This window comes from Tauraco erythrolophus, chromosome 10, assembly GCF_009769465.1.
Source record: "Tauraco erythrolophus isolate bTauEry1 chromosome 10, bTauEry1.pri, whole genome shotgun sequence".
In the NCBI taxonomy this organism is placed as follows: domain Eukaryota; kingdom Metazoa; phylum Chordata; class Aves; order Musophagiformes; family Musophagidae; genus Tauraco; species Tauraco erythrolophus.
In genome coordinates this window covers 34,307,134-34,328,204 of record NC_141474.1, presented here as the reverse complement: position 1 = coordinate 34,328,204, position 21,071 = coordinate 34,307,134, and the positions used below count along the sequence as shown (strand labels likewise).

Below are 21,071 nucleotides of genomic sequence, written 5' to 3'. Positions count from 1 at the left end.
ATGTCAGGTCTGTTCTACGCATCACCAGAAAAAAAAACAAACAAACAAACTTAAGATAAAAAAAACAAAGCAACATTCCTGAAAATATACACAGTGCTGCATTTCACACACAAGCCTGAGACAATTTGCTTATAAACTTTCCTATAAATTTTTCGGAAGTATTTCCAACTTGCAAACAAAAAATGCATAAAAATAAAACTGAAAAGTCTGAAACCATCTCAAGACCATCTTTGCTATAAGGCTGTAATACTTTGGGCTTCCGTTAATAAACCAGATTGTAAAATTAACAGCAACCTCTTAGTAAAGCAATTGCTTAATTAATTGATTAACGCAGGCCATACGTTAACAAACCTTACTGATGGCAGCTGAACCAGTTAAAATGGATCATTCACAACGTTTCTGGGAACTGCAGGTTACTACACTCCAGTAACACATCACAGTGGTGGAGCTGGGCCGGGTCCAGAGGATTTGGCTCATGAACGACCGTAACGTCCAAGGACACGCAGTGGAAGAAGAAAGCAAAACCAAGAAAACCCTCAGCAGTTGGTTTTTTCAGGTTGCTGCCTTAGTTTCAAACCATAGGACCGTACATTTAAAACTGGAATCATGAAGACTCAGAAACCTGAAGTAAAAATAACCAATTAAAAATGAACAATGCACCTGTAAGCCACGGGAGGAGACAAGGTTGTAAGTTATACAAATGAACAATTTTGCCTATTTTTAATATAGTAGATGTGACTAAAAAAAAAAACCAGTAGGAAAAAAAAACCAAAAAGAACCCCCCAGTATTAAAAATCTTTCTGTTTCATGGATGTAAACCCCCACTGCAAGAATTTCCAAACGATGCCAGCGGGACGGTGAGCACCATCCATAAGGGTGGATGAACTACTTAGGGATGTGGTTTAATGGGGGATTAGGGACGGTTGGACTGGATGATCTCTAAGGTCTTTTCCAACCTAGAAATCTATGAAATCTATGAAATCACACGCATTTATACGGAATTTTCATTTCCTGCACTTAAAAGCGTTATCCATCCCTACTCTCACTCCTTCTGCAGGTGAATCCCTATAGACTGCACGTATATACGCTGGACCAAGTCTGTGCAGGTGATGCTTCTGCTCCCACTGAATACCCATCCGTACCAGGTCCACGAGTTTTCCGAAGCTGAAGCTCGGGCACCAGGTTGGCAGCTGCACCTCCCTTTCTTCCCTGCACAGCCACAATCACTCGACCCGCTTCCTGCCCTTCCTGCGCTCAGTGAAACGTGGAAGATGACAGCCAGACTGGAAATAAATCAATGGATAATCCAACACCTGACCTTGGCCAACAAGGTTTAGTAAATGTAAGCGTTTGGCTGACGTGAAACTTATCCGAGCTCAAAATAAAACGAGAAAACGTAAAATGAAAGCGAGAAAAATCGTGCAACGCAAGCCTCGTGCTTACCACATTTTCAGCATCTCTATTTGCCATAAAAGAGAAGTAAGAAAAATCATGTTTTCAAAATCAAACGGCCTCTAACCGTTCTTGATGTCAATTGTTTACTGTTTTCTGAGAAGAAAATAACATGTCGGTGACTAAGAAGCATTTTTAAGTCAATTAGTTTGGTTTGGGTTTTTTTCTTTTGTTGTTTTTTTTTTGTGTTTTTTTTTTAGAAAAGACTTCAGCAAAATAAAACGAAGCTGACATTAGACTCAGGATATCAATTCTCTCATAAAAGTTTACCAACTGTACAAGTTAAGAAAATTATACAAGCTTTTGTTTTAAGAAAGGACAGTTCAATCAAGACATAAGTACTGTAAAAATCTTCCAAAGGCTACAAAGAAATCTGGAAAAATACAGAATGTATTTCTTTAGCCCAGATCAAGAATATGGAAAGACATCATTGATGTCAACAATTTTACATACACAAACCTGACCTGGTTTATTTATTTACCTTTTAAAACTTCTATATATAAAAATAGTTGTGCTCCTAACTTTCAGGATTCAGAAGGGTTCCTTAACAACGAGGTGACACTTTCCTTTTGCTCGCATGAGTGGAAGTCTCTGTGCCTGCTCTGATGCGTGTCTCGGCATTCTGCGTTTCATTTTAACTCCCTGCAACGTTTGAACCAGCCCCCTGCTTCAAATAGGATGCTTTGCTCACTTGTGCAATGAGTAAAGGGTGTGTAACACACAGGAGTTTCTTCAGTGTGTTAGGCTGGGAGTATTTTTGCAGAAACTCACTGATTTGTTTCTGAAATATTTTTAAGAGCCTTTGAGTTCCCAGAACTACAGTTGCCAGCTCTGAGGAAGGGAATATTCTCTCCTACTGCTTTTCAGCACTGAAAAAAAACCCCAAATAATCAGATCTTAAGAGCCAACTAGAAGGTATTAGAAAAAAAAAAAAATCTCAGCAGATTGTTTTACGGAACTGGATTTTGTAAGGTAACCCATCAACCCTGAAAATTTTAGACACCCAGAATTTACTCCAAGGAATAAAATCAGCTCCTAGCACTCAGTCATCCAAAGTTTCTAGTTCCTCATGCTTCCCATGGGAGTTTGCTTCTTGGAAGAACTCTGAAGAGCCTGGACTCTCTTTTCCATTGCTGTTAATTCTTCTTCTTTTAAGAGGTCTTTCATTTTTTTCTTCAAAATCGTTTTCATTTCTTGAAGCTGAATGAGCAAGTTTGGGGTCAATGGAAAGGTTTTCAGTTTCATACCCATTTGTATCCAGCTCCGTGTGAGGTGTTTTCTTGCCACTGGTAGGTCCATTTACATGCAATCCTTCGATTTTTGTTTCATCTTTATTTGGTATCTCACCTGGCCCGTTGGCAGACACCCCTGCGTTACAGAGACATGCCATAAGGAAGAGAACAGAAGTGTAAGCAGTACCAGAACAATCTGTGGCAGGTTGTTCAGTTGTGTCAGACTAACTAAAAAGCCAATATTCTTCTCCGTATCCTCACTGTGTGATGAACAAGTGATTTATTTGCATACGAACGACAAACTTACCACGACCGAGTTTATGGAAGCCCTTATGGGCAACTACAGCCAAGAAAATGTCCTGGAATCCCACAACTGCACAAATTGCAGGTGGACTGTCCTCACCTGAACACTTTCTGCTTGATTTTCACAATCTGATTCAGCCCTCAAGCTCCTCCCTCCTCTTGCTACTGCTTCCACTCGGCTCCTTCGGAACGGCTGCCCCTCGCTTTTGAGGTTCTCTTCCTTCAGGAGCGATCATTTCCTGGCTCTTCTCCCGTTCCTAACTGCCCTTCAGTGCCCCATGGCTGGCAAGAACAGCTAACGGTGGCCCTCAGCCAAGTACTGGGAAGCACTGGTGTGCTGTGCGATAGCCCCGTTGCCATCTCAGTTGCCCGGCACTCCTCACCATTGCACACCTCCACTAGCATGGGGAAGACAGTAACAGATGGTTTACACTGAAAAGGGAGAGCCTAGAGGAGCTTCATCTTCAATATGTGACTCCTGGCTAAATGCAAAGGCAGAATTTTTTAAAGACATTTTTAACTTTGAGCTGCTAAGACACCTTGGAAAACATTTAAAACTAAAACAGACTGGTTTTTAGGGAGGCAAGCTGAACTTCTCATTTGGCTTGTCACCTGCGACGATTTGGCCACGCTGTTTAGGAGGGACAGGGCACACACTTACCGTTCTGATTACTGTTGCTGGTTGTGCTGTCTTCCCTTTCAGACTGGCTGGTGCTGCTGTTGGAAGTTGTAGGAGGAGGGGACGGAGCTCTACTGGAAGCAGCACTTTCACTCTCATCCAGGAGACGGTCCATATAATCTCTACACAACAGAAACAGCCCATTCAGCACTGCCCTTACTGTGTCCAGTACTGGTGGTGGTTGTACAAAAACATTCACTGCACGCGCTGCGAGTGTGCCCAGTTCACATTTTGCTTCTTTTGAACTGCTCAGACTTATCTTGCAAAGCGAACGACTTTACGATCTCCCGCGTTAACTGGCCCACGCACGGTTTGTCCACAGCAACTACCACTGCAGCCAGTTTATAGAAATTCAGCCTGTGCTTACGCCCAGTCCCATAAGACCATGCACAAGCAGGAACTTCAGCATGCTGTGATGTTGTGTATTGAGTTTTCGAGGTGATGCCCTCAGGCAGGTTCGTACTAAGGTGTTGCAATTTGCTGCGGCAGCGATAACATACCGTTAAGTAAGTTTTGTGCACGTACAACCTCAAAAAGGGTAGTTAAAAGCAAATAAAAAACTTCAGAGTTGAAGATGTTTCTCTATTTGAAATCTCTTACAGTCATAGAATCATAGAACAGTTTGGGTTGGAAGGGACCTCAAAGATCACCCAGTTCCAACCCCCCTGCCATGGGCAGGGACACCCTCCACTACACCAGGTTGCCCAAAGCCCCATCCAGCCTGGCCTTGAACACTTCCAGGGATGGGGCAGCCACAGCTTCTCTGGGCAACCTGGTCCAGTGCCTCAGCACCCTCTGAGTGAAAAATTTCTTCCTTATAGTCAATCTCTTTTGAAAGATTTAAACAAAGCTGGTTGGTAAAGCCCTTGTACGTATGGTATTAGTCTGGATTAACTCCAGAAACAGCATATCCTCACACGTAATTATTCTGGAACTGATACTGCACTCTAAATTCCCACATCTATCTGAAAAATCATTCAAGAATAGATAAGTACAATCCTTAATGACACTTCTTCTGACACAGCTTTTGATCACCATATGCAGTCAACTGCAAAGGAATCAGAGAACGTTTTAAGTGATTAACAACAAAAAAGGTCTACTAATTTGGGCAAAAATGGAAAAAAACACAGATGGGAGAAGAGAAGGAGATAGACAGTCCCTGACAACTGGTTAAGAAAATTCAGCAGCTCTGGGTGCTTCTCTACAGCACTCTACTTTACGAAGTCACAGATGGCAACTCTTAATGTCACGCTGCAAGTTGACTTCCGTGGTCCAACACACAGTTCTAAAACGTTTAAAAAAACTGTAATATTAAAAAAGAAGGCTGAGCAGAGCAGCCAGGAACAAACGTGAAGAAAAAATTAACAGTAAAAAGACTTGGAGAACGTCAGCAGAAAGAATGGGACACTCAAATCCCAGCACTGGAATGAGGGGCAGGAGAACGTGTTGGCTCGCTGGCTCCGATCTGAGAGAGGAAAATACGCAGCCATGCACAGCCATCTCCCTCTTTGCCTAGCAGAGATGTGAATGGGGAAAGGAGCTATATTCCCCCCAAAAAAAGCCCTAGTACAGGGTCCTGCATTACCCAGAATTCAAAACCCAAACAAAACACTTCAAGAGCATACTGCAGCGTGTACCACAAATCCCACCTGCAACACACCACTCATGCTTTGGTATACGACACGCCTTTCAAGTGAAACAATCACTTAAAAATTTCCGTGGATTTGCAGAAGTGTTACATTTGTGAAACGTTTGAACAGAAAACAAACTAAAGTAAACAGCTGTTCAATGCAAATTGTTGGCCTTATTCCAAATAAACGTGGTTTGGAAATAACATCATACGTACTAGTAAGCTTTTCTTACACCTTGGCTGTTTTCCTGCTCCAAACCGGGACTATGGAATCCCTAGGTTGTCATTCCATTTCAGATTAGAGGAGTATAAAATAAAAACTCGGATCCAACATGTAAAAGCACATAAAATAATGCACATCTTACGTTACACCAGGATGAAGATTGTATTTCTTCTTTCCAAATCGGGTCTGCTGCGCAAAGAAATCGTAACGCTCCGATTTCTTCCACATGTAATAAAAGGCTACACACTCACCAACTGATCTCGTTCGTACCTAGGAAACACGTGCCACGCAAATTTTGATGAATTTAAACACGTTTTTTGGCAGAAAGCTGCCATTTAAATCAAAAGGTGTGAAATTCAACGCCAATACTTCTTTAGAGAACATAGGAAATACTGGAAACTATTGGCTCAAAATTTCAGAGGCCCAGAAATTGAAATGCAAATTTTCATAGGGTTTCTAGGAATACTGATATCGTGAGGTGCTGCAGGAGGAATATTTTAAGTCTGCCTCACCAGTCTATTCAAGCCCAGAGTATGCCTCCAGGGATGCAGACCTTCCCATATCTAAGCACAGCAGGATTTTTGCACTTTTCTAACTTTGAGTTCACACTTACAGGGGATTCTGGACTTTGAGAAACCAATTTGGACATCCATGTAGTAAAAATTAGAAGTAAATAGAGCAATTTGTGAAGGAAACCGAGGATGAGTAAGAATTTATTTATAATTACGTTGCTTTAAAAAAAATGTGAGAACTACACTTAAAATCAGCGCTTACCTTATTTGCCTGAATCACATGAAAATCCTTGCCATAGACTTTCAGCCCTTGTTCAAAGTTCCTACATTCTTCTTCTGTCCAAACAGATAATTCTTCTATAGCAAGGAAACACAATAAAGAAAACACTTAACAAAAAAGCCAATGAAAGAAAACTTGAGTGACAGAAAACATACGTGGTATTCAAGTTTCTTACACCACCTGCTGATTCATTGAGAACCACCTCCAGAAATTTCACTTACTAGTACAAAAATGACAATTCTCCCTTCTAGTGAAGAGGTGGGAAGCTTGGCTGCCTTAAGCATCCAGTCGTTAGGGACTGTTGTTACTGGTCCGTAAGCCCAGCCCTGCCACACGGGGGAAATAACGAGGCAGCGGAAAGAAGAAGAAGGGCTCAGAAACCTGGTCTCACCATTCTGCCCCTAGAACCACGGGAGGCAGGTATTCTTCACGCCAGGACACAGCACGAAGGAGTTCATGCTATGGACTCAAACTGGTTGCTGGTATTTGGAAGAGGCAGGGGAAAAGGAATCATAGAATCACAGAATGGTTTGGGTTGGAAGGGACCTCAAAGATCATCCAGTTCCAACCCCACTGCCATGGGCAGGGACACCCTCCACTACACCAGGTTGCCCAAAGCCTCATCCAACCTGGCCTTGAACACTTCCAGGGATGGGGAAGCCACAGCTTCTCTGGGCAACCTGTGCCAGTGCCTCACCACTCTCAGAGGGAAGAATTTCTTCCTTATATCTAATCTAAATCTCCCCTCTTTCAGTTTAAAGCCATTGTCCCCTGTCCTATCACTACACACCCTTGCAAAAAGTCCCTCTCCAGGTTTCTTGTAGGCCCCCTTTAGGTACTGGAAGGCTGCAGAATGAGGAATGAGATTGTCTTCCCCACTGGCAAGAGCCAGCAATGACAGGCTGTTAATTCCAGCCAGGTAGAATAAGAAACTGGTGCTCACAGGATTGAAGGGCAATCTTGGCCCCGCTAGAGCCAGAATAAACCCCTAATAACTTGCAGCCACACTTCTAAGAACTTAATATAATTTGGCTTCACTGATTCTTAAGGTCACGAATAAACAGGGTTTAAACCAGTGGGAGAATAAACTGATCTTCTCTATTTGATCATTCTCGTCTTGTGATCTGCACAGTAAACTCTGGAGAAGCCACAGGTTTGAAAGCAGAACCAAGAGATCAACGTGCAAAGAAAATAACTTGTGCCTTCTCTCAGTTTCTGGTTCCTTTGAGTATGAAGATCAACACCCAAACAGGAAACGCTTATGGCTCCAAAAGCACCTTCAAGACCAGGGTCTTTTTAGTGTTACACTTTGTTAAATGAAAGGTTTAGATGCTCAGCTCCTTTATTTAGAATTGTGAATGATTTTGTTCTACATTTCATGTTTGCTCCACTAACTGTGACGACCGCAAAGGTCTAGAAGAACAAAGAACGAAACGCCCAAGAAATGCACTATTCGGTTGCTGAGAAGTAATTTTAAATTTTAACTTGTTATTAAAGCCACAGATATAAACATCAAGCTCTGTTGACAGGGCCAATTAATTAACACGCCCTCTTTGACAATGTACCTGTTTATACTACCTCTTCTAATTTCATTTTCTCAAAGAACAACAAGAGACTCACTGAAGGCTGCATTTAAACGGACACCGGTACGTGCAGCTTATGCACAGTCAAGCTCTAATAAAATTTCTCAGCCTCCTGACAGCAAAACCCAACACCTCTGTAAAAAATAAAACGAGAGTTCAACAACACAAACTTAACTTTCAGTGTATGCTCACCTCTGGCTGCTTTTACATTAAATCTCAGCCTTCGTAATGATTCCTCAGTATCAAAATTGCACTTGACCAGTTCATACAACGCCTGGAAAGATGGAGACACACACATTTAACACTCTAGGCACCACTCAATTTATGTCGTGCCACAGAAGCATACTTAGTAAATCACTAATACTTATTAAGAAAAGATTAAAAATAAACTCTTTGAATTAATATAGTATAATTTAAGACAGTAATTTCCTCTGTTTGAATTTCCAAATCTCTAATTGTATAACCAAGAATATATCCAGGCAAAGTGTTTTAACATTTTCATCCACTGCGTACGTTTGTAAAATGGGACAGGGTTTTTTCCATATTAAGAAAAAAATGAGTATGCATTCATATGGCTTCAAAAAAATCTGTAAGTGAAAGAACAGAACTCAGTCCTACACAATTACTTACACACAAAATAATGCAGTGATGCATAAAGCAACGTCACGCCTAAGTTAACAGTGTAATATTTGTTGAGGGATTAAAAACCTGTCCCACTTCTATTCGCACAAGGAATAATAAAACTGTTGCAAATACAATTTCAGTTCTTGGGAGTAAAATAAAATAAAGGGATAATTCATTCTGTAATATTAAACTACAAATTCTAATTATTCTTATATACCTGCTCATTGTCTTTAATATGCGATCCTTCGGGAATTGCATCCAGGCCTTTCTCATCACCCGTACGCCTCGACGCTTCATTCAGGAACTCGATCACTTTATCTTCTGGTAAGAAGTCAGGATTCCACAGCAGCTGGTCATCATTTTCATACACTGAATTAACCACAGGAAAAAGACAAGCAAACTGAAACAACAGTAGAGAAGTTTGTTCTCTCTTACAACGCTAGTGATCGTGAAATCTTGGAAGATGATTAGAGCACCAAAATTAATCCAGAACACACGCAAGGGCAGGTGAAAGAGTCTGACGAACGACTAGGATGCTGTACCTTATATGATCTCTGTGCTCTAGATTCTAGGACCCATCCATGAAATTCCAGCGACTCCACCTTCCCTGTCCTCCTCCTGAAACCCCTTAAATCACGAGGACGCAGCCCCTGAGTGATGCATCCAGCATGCCTGTTCCCTAAGCAGCACAGTTTTGCAGCTGGCAGCCGTCAGACATGGAAAACCATTTCAGAAGCTAATTGTATCTGTTTTCTTGCACGACAACTAGCAGCACTCGCATAAAACCAAAAAGCACACCACCAAAAACGGTGCTGAAAACACTACCAGGTCTCTGGACCACTAAATATAAAAGTCTCCGCTAACGTGGTTGGCAAAAGCCAGCAACAAGGTCCTCTGCTTCTCCAGGGAAGATGACACCCAGATGCCAGACATTCTGAAGTCCAACGGCTCCTGAAAGGAAACTTTCCTAAGACCTTCCTATTGCTTCCAAGAAATACTTTTTAAAACAAAATCATTCAGGTAAGGATCGCTGAATTTTAATACTACCAAATCTCTACTGTTGTTTCAGAGCTTTTGCATGAGCTTTCGGACCAGGGAAGCCACAGTAAACTGGAACTAATGGGAGAAATGTGGCCAAATGGTATTTCCTCTGAATTATCTCCCATTTTTCTTTTTGAAGAGCCTACAAGCTTTGCAGGATTAAAATACTAATACAGCAAAATAAAGTAAAATTCAAGTTATTAAAAAAACTAGAATCAGGAAAGTATCTAGACCTTGCCTGTGGCCCAGTCTTCCATGAAAGACAACCTTACAAAAACCAGCAAGACAGTAACTTCAGCATGGATTCCATTAGCTCGGGGAGCACCTTTGACAAGAGAAAGGAGCGAAGGCTTGGGAAAGCATGGTCGTCGCAGGAAGGGAAGATACAGGAGCATTCTGTGCAGGTGGAAAGGTCAGAGCGGTGGCTAGGTGCATCTCTACTTGAAAAAAAATGTTTTTAACATGAAAGTAGGCTATAAATAAAAAAAAATCAAAACTGGTAAGAAAAATTATTAAGTATCTTATAAAGACAGACAGCTTCATTCTACGAACGACACAGTCTTTGGAAACAGCTCCCAACAATTTCCTGGGAGCTTTTCTGTTTCGAAGGCTAGTCCTGATCTGATGCTTGGTTGCTCATTTAAGAAAAAGATTCTAGGTATCTTGGGATGCAAACTCCAGCAGAAGCAACAGTTCTTTTCAGGAGATAACTGATCATCAGTTCTAAGCCCCACGAGCTAAGTACACGGCGATGGTTGTGAACGACAGCGGTCAGTAAGCCTCAAAGCAGCCTCAGCACCTTTCAGTTTTCAGAGCTATCTTCCCATTTTCAAGTCCAAGCCTTCTGAAAACATATCTTTTAATCCTAGAGATTTTTCGGAACCTGAAATCATGCAGCAGCAGCTAATTGGGTCTCCAGGCATCCTTCTCCGAGAGCCAGCCCACTGTAATTCGCTTAGCGTGGATTACACGGTCGTTCTTGCCTCACAACAGCATGTCAGGACACATTCTGAACAGCAACGTGGTTATTCCTAAGAGTTCCAGCATTTTTGTGCTTTTCCTTACAGCACTGGATCTGAAAGGCCTAACCCTCTCAGTGCTTAGGAATTTCACAAATAGAATTTTCTCTTCATTAGAAAACAACTACGATGGTGGGCTGTGTACATGAAAGTACTAAAGTCTCAAACATTTATTTTTCAACTTTTTAAGCTTCATTAATATTCCAGCTGGAGTCCTGTCAAAGATTACAGCCAAAACACAGCAGAAAGGAGAGAAGTGGCAGAAGACACAAAACCTCACTGGTATATCAAACTACGACAGCCCTAGAATGAGTAGTGAAAATTGAACTTTTCCCCTCAATGGCTTTTGCCCATGGCACAGGTTCTCTGTTCTGCAGAGAGCAGTGTGCAAGACAATGAAAAACTGGTTTATATAGGTTACTGCAATGCACAAAGCAGCTCTATTTTTTTTTATTATTGGAGGCCAGAAGTCATTTAGAGCTGAGTAAACACCAGGAAAAGCAGGTTCCCAGCAAAGCACAATTTCCTGCATCTCAGGTGAATACGTAGTTCAAGCTCTATTTTCAGACAGCAGCAGGAAAGCGTGCAAAGAGCAACCTCTTCACAGCTAAAAAGCAGATGTTTTCTAAATTGTTATTGTCTGGTTTTAATAGAAGCTCTTGAATTGACACGTAGGGGTTTTTATTTTAAACCACATTCTCTTAAACCTCTCTCTGGCTACAAAACCCAGAGCTGACAGAACGTGTCAGCTTCAGTGTGAGCCTGCTCCAAGTCAACAGTAGGACTGATGCTCTTTAGACAGTTTCTAGCTACATCAGGCCACAGCGTAGCTACTACAACCTGTAGCTCGAAGCGAGACAGCTGCTACTACTGGAGTATATACTCGGATTCTAGGAAGGCACTGAGTTTGGTGCTGGTTGGTTTAAAAACTGACTTATCTAAAACCACAAAAGCTGCAGTCTCAAACTGACCTGCAGTGTAAATGAATTCTTAGCAATGGGCTGAATGAGCAGGAAAATTTGACTTTTTTAAGCTCCCAGCTGGGTTTAAACTGGGTCTACCTTTCCTGACTTGATTAAACTGACAGCATACAGCCAAAGGCTCTGGTTGTGAGGGAGGAAAAAGTTCCTAGAAAAAAAACCAGAAGTAGAACAAGAAGTTCTTTAATACCGTTTGAAGAGTTATCACATGTGAAAATCAAAGCTGCTGTACCATTTTGCGTCTTCTAACGTGTTAATCCGATTCCAGTGAAACAATTTCTTTATTATCTGCTTTGTTTTACACAAACTAAATATACTAGGTGAAGAGGTTAACATAAGCTACACAGAGAGCTCGTGCACATTACCAAATTAGAATACTAGGGTTCAAGAGGCAACAGGCCAGCAATATAATCTTTCTTTTCCCCTTTTCTTTCCCCTTCCAAGACTCAAGCTCTGATGGTCAAGTACAGGATGAACTACAGTTAGAAATGATGGTTCTGTTTTTCTCTTGAAGGAGTTCATTTATTTTGCAAGACACGTGACATCGACCAAACTTTTTTTTTTCTCTCCCCATTAGAAAATAATCTCAAACATAGTGATAATAGTGACAGTGCTCAGTCTCACCTTTTTCATTCTCTTTGTACTTGCATATGCCAGCTGGAATTTCAGCTTGAAACATAGAGCCCACCATGATTTCCTGTTTTGAAATAACACAAACAAGAAGTTAAGCAACCACAGTCGTGATGTTTTTTGTCAGCAAACAAGAGAATGACCACATCTTTTTTTACCCCTTAAAACTTTCGTTGTTCAAAACCTAAAAATACAGTTAACAGGCACTATATGGAAACAGATTTTTGATCATTTGGGGAGGTCTTTAATGCTTCTTACTATCAGAACTCTTACATTTATGGGGAAAAACTGGAGAGGATTTGGATAATCTACAGAGCTCAGAGCTACTAGGTAATAGATCAACTCATTATTCATGAAATTCAGGCTTTTTTAGCAACACTTTGTATTTACCTTTTTCCAGTCTTCTGAGGGAATATAATCTTCATCTTCTTCAGATTCCTCTTCTATTTCACTATCTACAAGAAACAGTTCAAACATTTACACAAAATGAGCCGTGATGGGGTCCGTGTGTGCCAACGCCAGCCTTTGAAGCAGTTGAGATGATCCACATCCAAGAGTAGTATTTTTATGTGGATACTCAGCATCCACGTGTGGGTTTCCACACCATTTTCTAGGAGCTCCTAGCTCAGCTACTGCTGTTCTTTTTACCTTACAGCAGCTGTCACTGCATTTGAGGCAGACGACAGCACAAGGTGCGAGAAATCTGCAAGTGCGCTTTTCTCAGTCGTACTGGGATTTAGTAGGCTTGGATGTACTGCTCAGGGAGGCACAGCAGCATTTAGAATAGATTATTTCAGATAAGGACTGACAAAAATTTTAAGCTCTTTATGATATAGGCTAGCTGCCTTTCACAATGTACTGGAAGCAAATGCAGTACCTGGTTTATGGATAGCCTGTGACAATAGCAGCACTAAAATTATTTCAACATTAAACTACATTCTCTACACAGCTGAACATCGTAAAAAATCCCAAACCTAACGCAATCCACTTGCATTATGCTGATGCTATGTTTAAATAAGATATTTGCAAACCTCTGCACAGCTACATGTTGAGGTTCCTTGGCATCTTTGGATTAAAAGAAATTACAGATTAGAAAATGACATTTCTACAGTGTCCCAGCAAATAAGCATCAAGTATAAGGTATTGTAAGGAACCTTTGCTTTGTTTGTTAAGACACAAAACAGTAGGAATTCAAACACTGCTGACAGTCACTTTCATCAAAAAAAGGTAAAGTATCTATGGTCCAAATGGTCCTGCTGACAGCTCAATACCAAAAGGTTCAGATCCCATTAAGTAAGACTGCCACAGAAATTGGAGTTATCTAAAGGTACAGCTACACAACACTAGCTCAACAGTCTCAAATGGATGCAAACTCCATTTTTAAACAAAACCAAGAGAGAAAATAACTAGTCCACAATGCTGGCAACAGTATCACATGTGGAATTCTTGAAGCACATTTTCTCCACCATTCTCTCCCCCCTCATTATTTCAGGTTTAACAATCTACTGGCCTTCTTCAGATTTCATTGCTTTTGGTTTTTATATTAGTGACCTTGAAGAAATCTGGGGTTCTGTTTTAGTAAATGTCCATTTTTACTTGTTCCTTCAGTTGGACTCTCCCCTCCTTTGAATGAGTACCTAAACTGGTGTCACTGGGCCTTGTCATGACAATCCTGCACTGTGCAGCAATTCAGCTAGTTGGAGCAGTGCATTTCCTACTTGCAGATATTTTTACCTAGGTCCTTAGTGTGAACTGGCAGCTGAAACTACAATAGTAAGTAAGGTTATACCATACTGAACAGTCACTTACTGCACCTCGACTCCACGTACACATGGAGGGCACATCCATAGAAACCAGTTTGCAGGATCATAAACTGGACTGTCACACCACTCGGAGCAGTGTCATGAAAGGATTTACACTGTCTTTTTCAAAACTCTAGAAATTTAAATTTTTCCACGAATTTAATCCTTTCTTTTAAGAAGAGAGAATATCTACTGTCCTTATACAGAGTCCCTTATCTGCAGAGAAGATTTAGTGTTCAGCTAAAAATAGGACTTTTTCGTCGCCCATTATTTTGAGCATGAGGATAATCAAGAGCAGCGTTATGAAACAGAACAAACGAATGTTTATAGGTATTAACATGCATATTTTGGAGGCAGAATACTATGTTAACTTGAGCAGTTCTTAACCAAAGGTCAATCATATTGGCATTACTGCACTTAGTACTAAACTGTACATACTTGTATCAAAATATTTACATCGACGAGGGCGAATTATCTCCTGCGGATCTTGAGAAGCAACAGATGGTGCTGGGTCGTCATTAGATGACTGTGTCTCATCTTCCTGACCTGACGAATCTTTTATGGTCTCTTCCTTAAATACAAGAAAGCAAGCAGAAGATCAGCTATCCCTTGTACGTAGCAAACACTATTTTGGCAATGTTTTTTCCAAAATTGCCAATACATCAAACCCAAGTACCTTTTATCTGACTTTACAGATTGTGGCCTGTCCAGACTGCACCATAACAAATGTGCAAACACATCATATTATTCATTGACCAGGATTTTAACCAGATCCATTTAACAACTCAGACTCTTAACAGACAAATCAGAAATACAAACCACAATTAAATATCAAGCCTAGTTCTTTAAATCAGTTGAGCAAATCCTTGTGGTTTTCATTTAACCGTAAATTTTACTTTGGTCTTTAAAGCTCTTCCTTATGAATTTTCAGTAAAAAAGGGGAGCAGTTATTTACTAGCTAAGCTTTTCTCAATCAAATGGAAACGGTACCTTCCATAAAAAACAATGGCAATAGTGGGGTTCAGCCCCACAGAACAGCGTATCAGTAGACTCAAGGATGTACATCGAGTCATTAAAAGACCAAAAATTAGAACAAGCTTCTTTATTAGATGATGAACCACAACAACTCTGGGAATTATTACAATGAAGGAAAATAAAAATGATAAAGGTTAAAAAAAAATTTGTGTTCTATTTCTATGCATGTTGTCAATCCCTTTGATGTGCTTTATGACTGTGTTGTAAGCAGTCAGACGTGCTAGTTCTAACGCAGAAGCAGTAGGCACAGCACGTGTTTACGTGCACCTTTACCAGCAACCAGAGTATCATCACATGTGCAGCTTAAAGCAGCTTAAAAATAGAAAATAGCTAAGTGCAGTATAGCTAAATAAGCTGCCGAAAGATGAGCACTTACAGAGAAAGCCTGAATGATTTATAAAATTATTCCACCCCCACAGATGCATTTTACTGCCTCTGCTAAGAGCGTGCAAGCGTTCCAGAGCTCTCGTTCTTGTACCCTGAGGGGAACAATCACACCAGGTTCGCTCTCTTTGCCCAGCCCTCCCCACCACCTTTGCTCCAACCCTATCAAAAGTGGGGCAGAACAGTGAACGCATCATTCAACCCAGCCACACCACCACATCTGCAATAGGCCAACCCACGGGCTGCGCTTACGGGGCCAGACTGGGAACTGTGGCTGCCGATGGGCAGGAACGCGCCCGCGTCTGCAGCGCTACGAAGCGTTAGTGCCCTACGGAGGGAGGAGGATGGCTCCTCTTGCTGCCAGCAGCAGTGATGGACGCTGAGATTTTATCCATTCAAGAGAAAAGATAGGCAGCATCTTAAATCAGCTGGTAACGGACCTGGAGAACCACAGAGGAAGGTCACGAGAACACCGAAGATGGAAGTTGCGTCGGGAAGTAATTAAGAAGCAGGGACACAAGACCCTGAGACCTCAGGAACACCACCATGCACAACAAAACAAACCACTTTTGTGTCTTATTTTAATTTTGCATACTTCATGTTATGTAAGTTTCTCCCCTCTCCAATATAACTACATATCTTTCCTCTTTTTAAACTATTCAACCCATACTAACAGCAATCTTTTACAGCATCTGTCAAGGGAGTTTGTAAACCCTAAGAACTTCATTTTCGGAATCAGATCTATCATTCCTCATCTCTGCATCGCATTCCAGAGATTCTAAAATGGGTAAGATGTCAAAGAACAAAACGCATCCTTTCTAAAGCCAGATTAGGTAATGCAACTTCCATTAATGCCTAAGCTTTTTTGTTACTGACAACACAAAGGGCTTCGTGTTTTAATGGAATTCAGGATGCAACTCTGAATGCCACTGGTAATGGAGAAGTTGCAGCCGTGTCCCTGATAAGACAGGCTTGTTACAAATACGTATGACATACACAAGTAGAAAAGACTTCTAAAATCAGAAAATTTATTTTAAGAGCACATAGAACAGGATTTTAAAGATGCCAAGTTCAAAACCATACATTTGTGCAAAGATACTTGAAGCATTAGATTCAGTTAGCAATTTAAGTACAACCAGAGCTGCCAGGCCGAAAAAATATAATTTAAAATGCTAAAGCTAGAAAACTTGCAGCCATCTCCAATTCTGAGAAACACATTTAATTCAATTCCACAATTCACTGTTCAGTTTCAGTAGATCAGCTTTTCATCTTGAAAGAAACATTCAGCCATATCTACAAAGGTGCCTTCAGGCATTTAAAACTTCTGATTTGAAGTCCGACTACTTCTGAAGGACAATTACAATCCCTCCTTACACGATGCTACACGTATACGTGGTCTCTAATTTGCCACTGCAGCAGATTGGAATGATACAGAAGAAATTAAGAGCAATGAAGAGAAATACAGATGGGTAACTAAGAGCAAACATTAGAGTTCAGCACATAAAGCATCTGAAATCAATTATATTACGAATTCTGCCATGATCTGCTATCTTGAGTGGCTGTCTAGCACAGAACGGCCGTGTGAAAATCAGTTTCAAGTTAGTGTAAACACTTACTTTGTTTTCACCACTACAGCCACTGTTGTCATCATTATCAACATCATCATCGTCTTCTCCCTCCTCCTCCTCCTCTTCATCATCTTCATCATCATCATCTTCTTGGAGTGGAATGGCACCGTCATAGCCGTAACGGCTAAGCAGCTCCTGGATTGGCATATCACTTTCCTGACAAACATCCAAAGAAAGTTGGAGATTTTAATGAAAATATTTCTTGTCTCACATCTGCTCTACAGCTTAAAGGTGTGCATTTTAAACATAACAGCAAAACCAGAGAGATGATGATCAGGTATACTAAGAATGGTCACCCCACAATGAATGGACAGGCAAAACCAGAAGTTTTGGCTCCTACGAAAAATGTGGGTTTTTATGAAGCTGAACCATTTCCTAGTCATTTATAAATTTACAGCAGACCTCACACACCACCAGCCTCTCAAAGGGGCCACAAAGATCATTAAATGGGCAACAAAGGGCTTTATGCTGTTGGTATTTGTCTACTACTACTTGACCAAACACAAGCACTGCAATGTGGCAGGTTACGTCTGGTTCCATCATACCCTTCTGGTACACGGAGCGAACACGCTCCTTATTGGAATATACACTGGTATTCCCTTCGCCGCCCAAAAACTACCTGAAAAATTGAGGTATGTTGTACATATTTGTGGAAAAAACAAATAAAACACATGTCAGCAGCAACTGCTTCGCACAGACAGCTGAGATACTGACAGTTTTCGCAGGCAGGAGCTTGTCCTGGTGCAAGGCAGTGATTTTTTGCCATGTCTCCAAGAATTCAGCAGAATAAGGACCAGAACTTGCAGCACCTGGCTTGAATGTGGACTTTAATCTTCATCTGGGGAGCTGCACTACAGGGACAGCTCTATGCAGTTCTGCAACCCTGGCTTTGATTACAAAATTACACCAAAAATGCACCTCTCCGTGCTTCTCCCCTTTCGGGGAAAAACAAAAAACGAGGAGTTGGATGGGCGTGAGGGATCACCCTGTATTTGGGACCACCCTATATTCACAATCCCCTGATATCCAGGTAAAGACAGCAGTAATTTTACAGATTCATATACTTTTCAAGCTATTTGTCTACAAAACCACCCATGGTTGGAAGGAAATCTGCTGAAATACGTGCACCTTTAAAAATCTTTATGTTAAGAATGCTGCTGCACTCTGAAGAGACATTTCAAATGACACAGTCAGTTCTCAAATTCAGTGGCTACCAAACTATTATTAATTGCATTCATTTTATTAATAAACATTATTAATTGCTGGGTCTGCAAATTACTTACTTTTATTACTTCTAATTCCTCAGAATCCAGCTCTCAGGGGCAGTATATGGCATCCCTAACGAGATTTTCCAGGGCAGAAACTTTCAGAGGGCATTTTAAAATTCTCTCTCTCACAAGAGCAAATCCTTTGTTTACTATTTAGAGGTGTCTGCCTGCTGTAAATATTTCCTCTCCGTATGTAATGTACATCTGGACTGATAATCAGGTTCTTTTAGTTACCAGCTGACCTTAGACCTCCTCCAATTAACTCCTTTCCTAAGGCCCTTCATTATCAACACATCTCCAGTTTCTGGAAATGTAACAATATCAATTACAAAAGGCATAGTTAGTTCTGCTGTGTAAAAATAAGAGTAGCACAGGGGTCACCAGTACTTGCTGCCTGTGTATTTTTATTTTATTATATTTTATTTTATTTAACTTCAAAGAGCTAAGCCATTCTACCACTTATTGGTCTACTCTTTGGTTAAGCTATCTACACAGTAGATGCAGACCACGTGGACCTAAATGTCTCCACCTTCCCTCTTGACTTCTTGGTCCCTATTGTATCGTTTTATGGAAAGACCTCTTTGAAGTGGGGAATTAATATTTTACTGACACAGGCAACATGACAGGACTGTGATCTTAATTAAAACCTGACAGTAGAGCCATCAGAAAAATCCTGTTTGTAATTATCCAAACAAACATTCTCCAGTACATTTTGGAAAGCAATGTACTTTCATTAAGCACTCCTCACCACTATCCCATAGAGACTGAGAATTAAAAAAGAACTTTTACCACAATTCACAGGGATGTATGAACAATGTAACAGGCATATTACTAGATGTTACCTAGGAAAGTGGTATTGTATTTACAACATTTTTCTTAGACAGAGCCTCTTAACTTCAAATAGTCCATTATAATTCAAAACGCCCCCAGGGTCAGCAGCTCTCCAAGATAAAATAACACAAATCATGATTTCTGTATTGTTTCGGGATATTGCAAAAATAGAAAAGGTTAAAAAAGTAACAAGTCTTATCAAAGACACAGACACTTCTTAGGTGGAAGATGTTTAATAACGAGAAATGAATTATAACTCGTGTGTCTGGAGCAGAGGTAAGTGAGGGGGAGTGATGGAACAGAACTGCATCACAAGCAGCACAGAGAAGGCAAACACAAACGACTGCACACTCTGCTCATGGAAGAGCTGAGGGGCAACCACTGAAATACCAAACACGTTTCTCACATTAAACAAACTGCACGACTTTACAGAGGTTAAAAATAAAATGGACAAATCCAAGGGAGGAGGAAAAATAAGACTGACAGGCATTACAAAGAGACAACATCTTTTTCATACGTGCCTGAACTGCACCCTGCTAGAAGCTGGAAGGGTACTGGGGAGAAACACTGCATGCTTCCATGTCTGGTTCTCTCATTTAAAGACAAGAGGATGTTGGCACATAACCCTAAGAAAACCCCAAAGCCCTCCCTGAAAAGGGGGACCCCAAAAGGAGAAACCAAGTGATTATATGGAACAACAAATGGAAAAAGGAAGGGAGTCAAAGCTTAGAAACCTGTAAGTAAGGCAGGGAGGCACCACGCACAGCACCCTGGCAGTGCCCACCACTTCCAAGAGGCACCCAGGAAGCCAGTGCTCACCGCCCAGCAGTGCTCTGGCAGCGCAGAGGTAAAGAACTTGGCCTCACGCTCCCCAAATCCTCCGTGTCACCCTCCCTCCAGCTGATGCTCTGTACAGCCAGCTTAGGTAAGAGTTGGAGGAAGCTGACTTTCTGCAACTTGCTGGGACATGGTCATTTATTGTTTCCAAGACAAGAGGGTGAATGCAGTTTCCTACTACCAAAATTACGCTGCCAACTTTCCTGTGTTTTGGAAAACTGCAGCGTCGGCGTATGCCCAGGATGCCGAGAGATGTGCCTCATCCCAGGCACACCTTCCTGAGCTGAAGAAGGAATACTGGTTAGCCAGGACTGGTATGGATGTGCCCACATATGAAAATAACATTACTGAGCACGTGCCTGGATATGATCAAGGACAGTCTGCTGCACCACCTCGCAGAGATGGCTTTCCTGCCCAAGAAAAACTCTTACCTATCAAGAAATACCACTGAGAACCACCAAATCCAACACTTCTGATTCCCTTCAGGTACTGCTCTGCTCTCGGGGAACTGTGTTTTTTCCTGTACTAGAGCAGCACAGAGGGCGACTTTCTCTAGACACAGACACGCTACGGCCATTTAGACAAAAACTCGCACACGTAACGCACAGATAAATGCAGGACGCTGCTCCACCTCGAGTACTACTGCATTACAGATCCACCAGAGCTTCAACCAACGAGGAGAGAAGATCCTTACCCTCAGAGGATGGTGTAATTTTTTACAACAGTCAGGAGTGAAACCATTAAGGTTCAAAAACGCTTTTGCAAAACCCGACTGCCACCTCGTCTCTGAAGGAGCTGAACTGGTAAATCAGGCACATTCACAGCCTGGGGGAAATCTGAAATGACATGTGGAAATGTCGAGGGAAAGGAAAAGACAGGATAGCACTAGCCTTGACAACAGTTTTGAGATTGAGATTGCCTATTGACTGAAAAAAAAGAGATGAAAGTGAGCCTTGATGTCCAGCCTGCTATCTCACAACTCAGAGTAACTACCAGTCTCTAGCAAGGACCTGCTGGCATGGCAGTATCCGAAACTCCGTAAGCACCCCACCTGCAACACCCGTACAAACTGAGGGTAAGATTCTCTGCCAGTCTGCA

At 41.4% G+C, this 21,071-nt stretch overlaps 1 protein-coding gene across 1 annotated transcript in view; it reads right to left on the bottom strand.

The window, feature by feature from the left end:
• Positions 1–1,699: 1,699 nt before the first annotated feature.
• Positions 1,700–21,071, bottom strand: part of MIER1 (MIER1 transcriptional regulator) — a 39,039-nt gene continuing 19,667 nt past the window's right edge. The window contains exons 4-13 of the mRNA XM_086617859.1: positions 17,026–17,193; positions 14,429–14,561; positions 12,579–12,643; positions 12,183–12,255; positions 8,736–8,887; positions 8,087–8,168; positions 6,294–6,388; positions 5,662–5,789; positions 3,649–3,788; positions 1,700–2,820 (exon numbers count right to left, since the gene is read on the bottom strand). Of these exons, the coding sequence (XP_086473985.1) occupies positions 2,495–2,820; positions 3,649–3,788; positions 5,662–5,789; positions 6,294–6,388; positions 8,087–8,168; positions 8,736–8,887; positions 12,183–12,255; positions 12,579–12,643; positions 14,429–14,561; positions 17,026–17,193 (1,362 nt within the window). The 3' untranslated portion in view covers positions 1,700–2,494. The remainder of the gene's footprint in view (positions 2,821–3,648; positions 3,789–5,661; positions 5,790–6,293; positions 6,389–8,086; positions 8,169–8,735; positions 8,888–12,182; positions 12,256–12,578; positions 12,644–14,428; positions 14,562–17,025; positions 17,194–21,071) is intronic.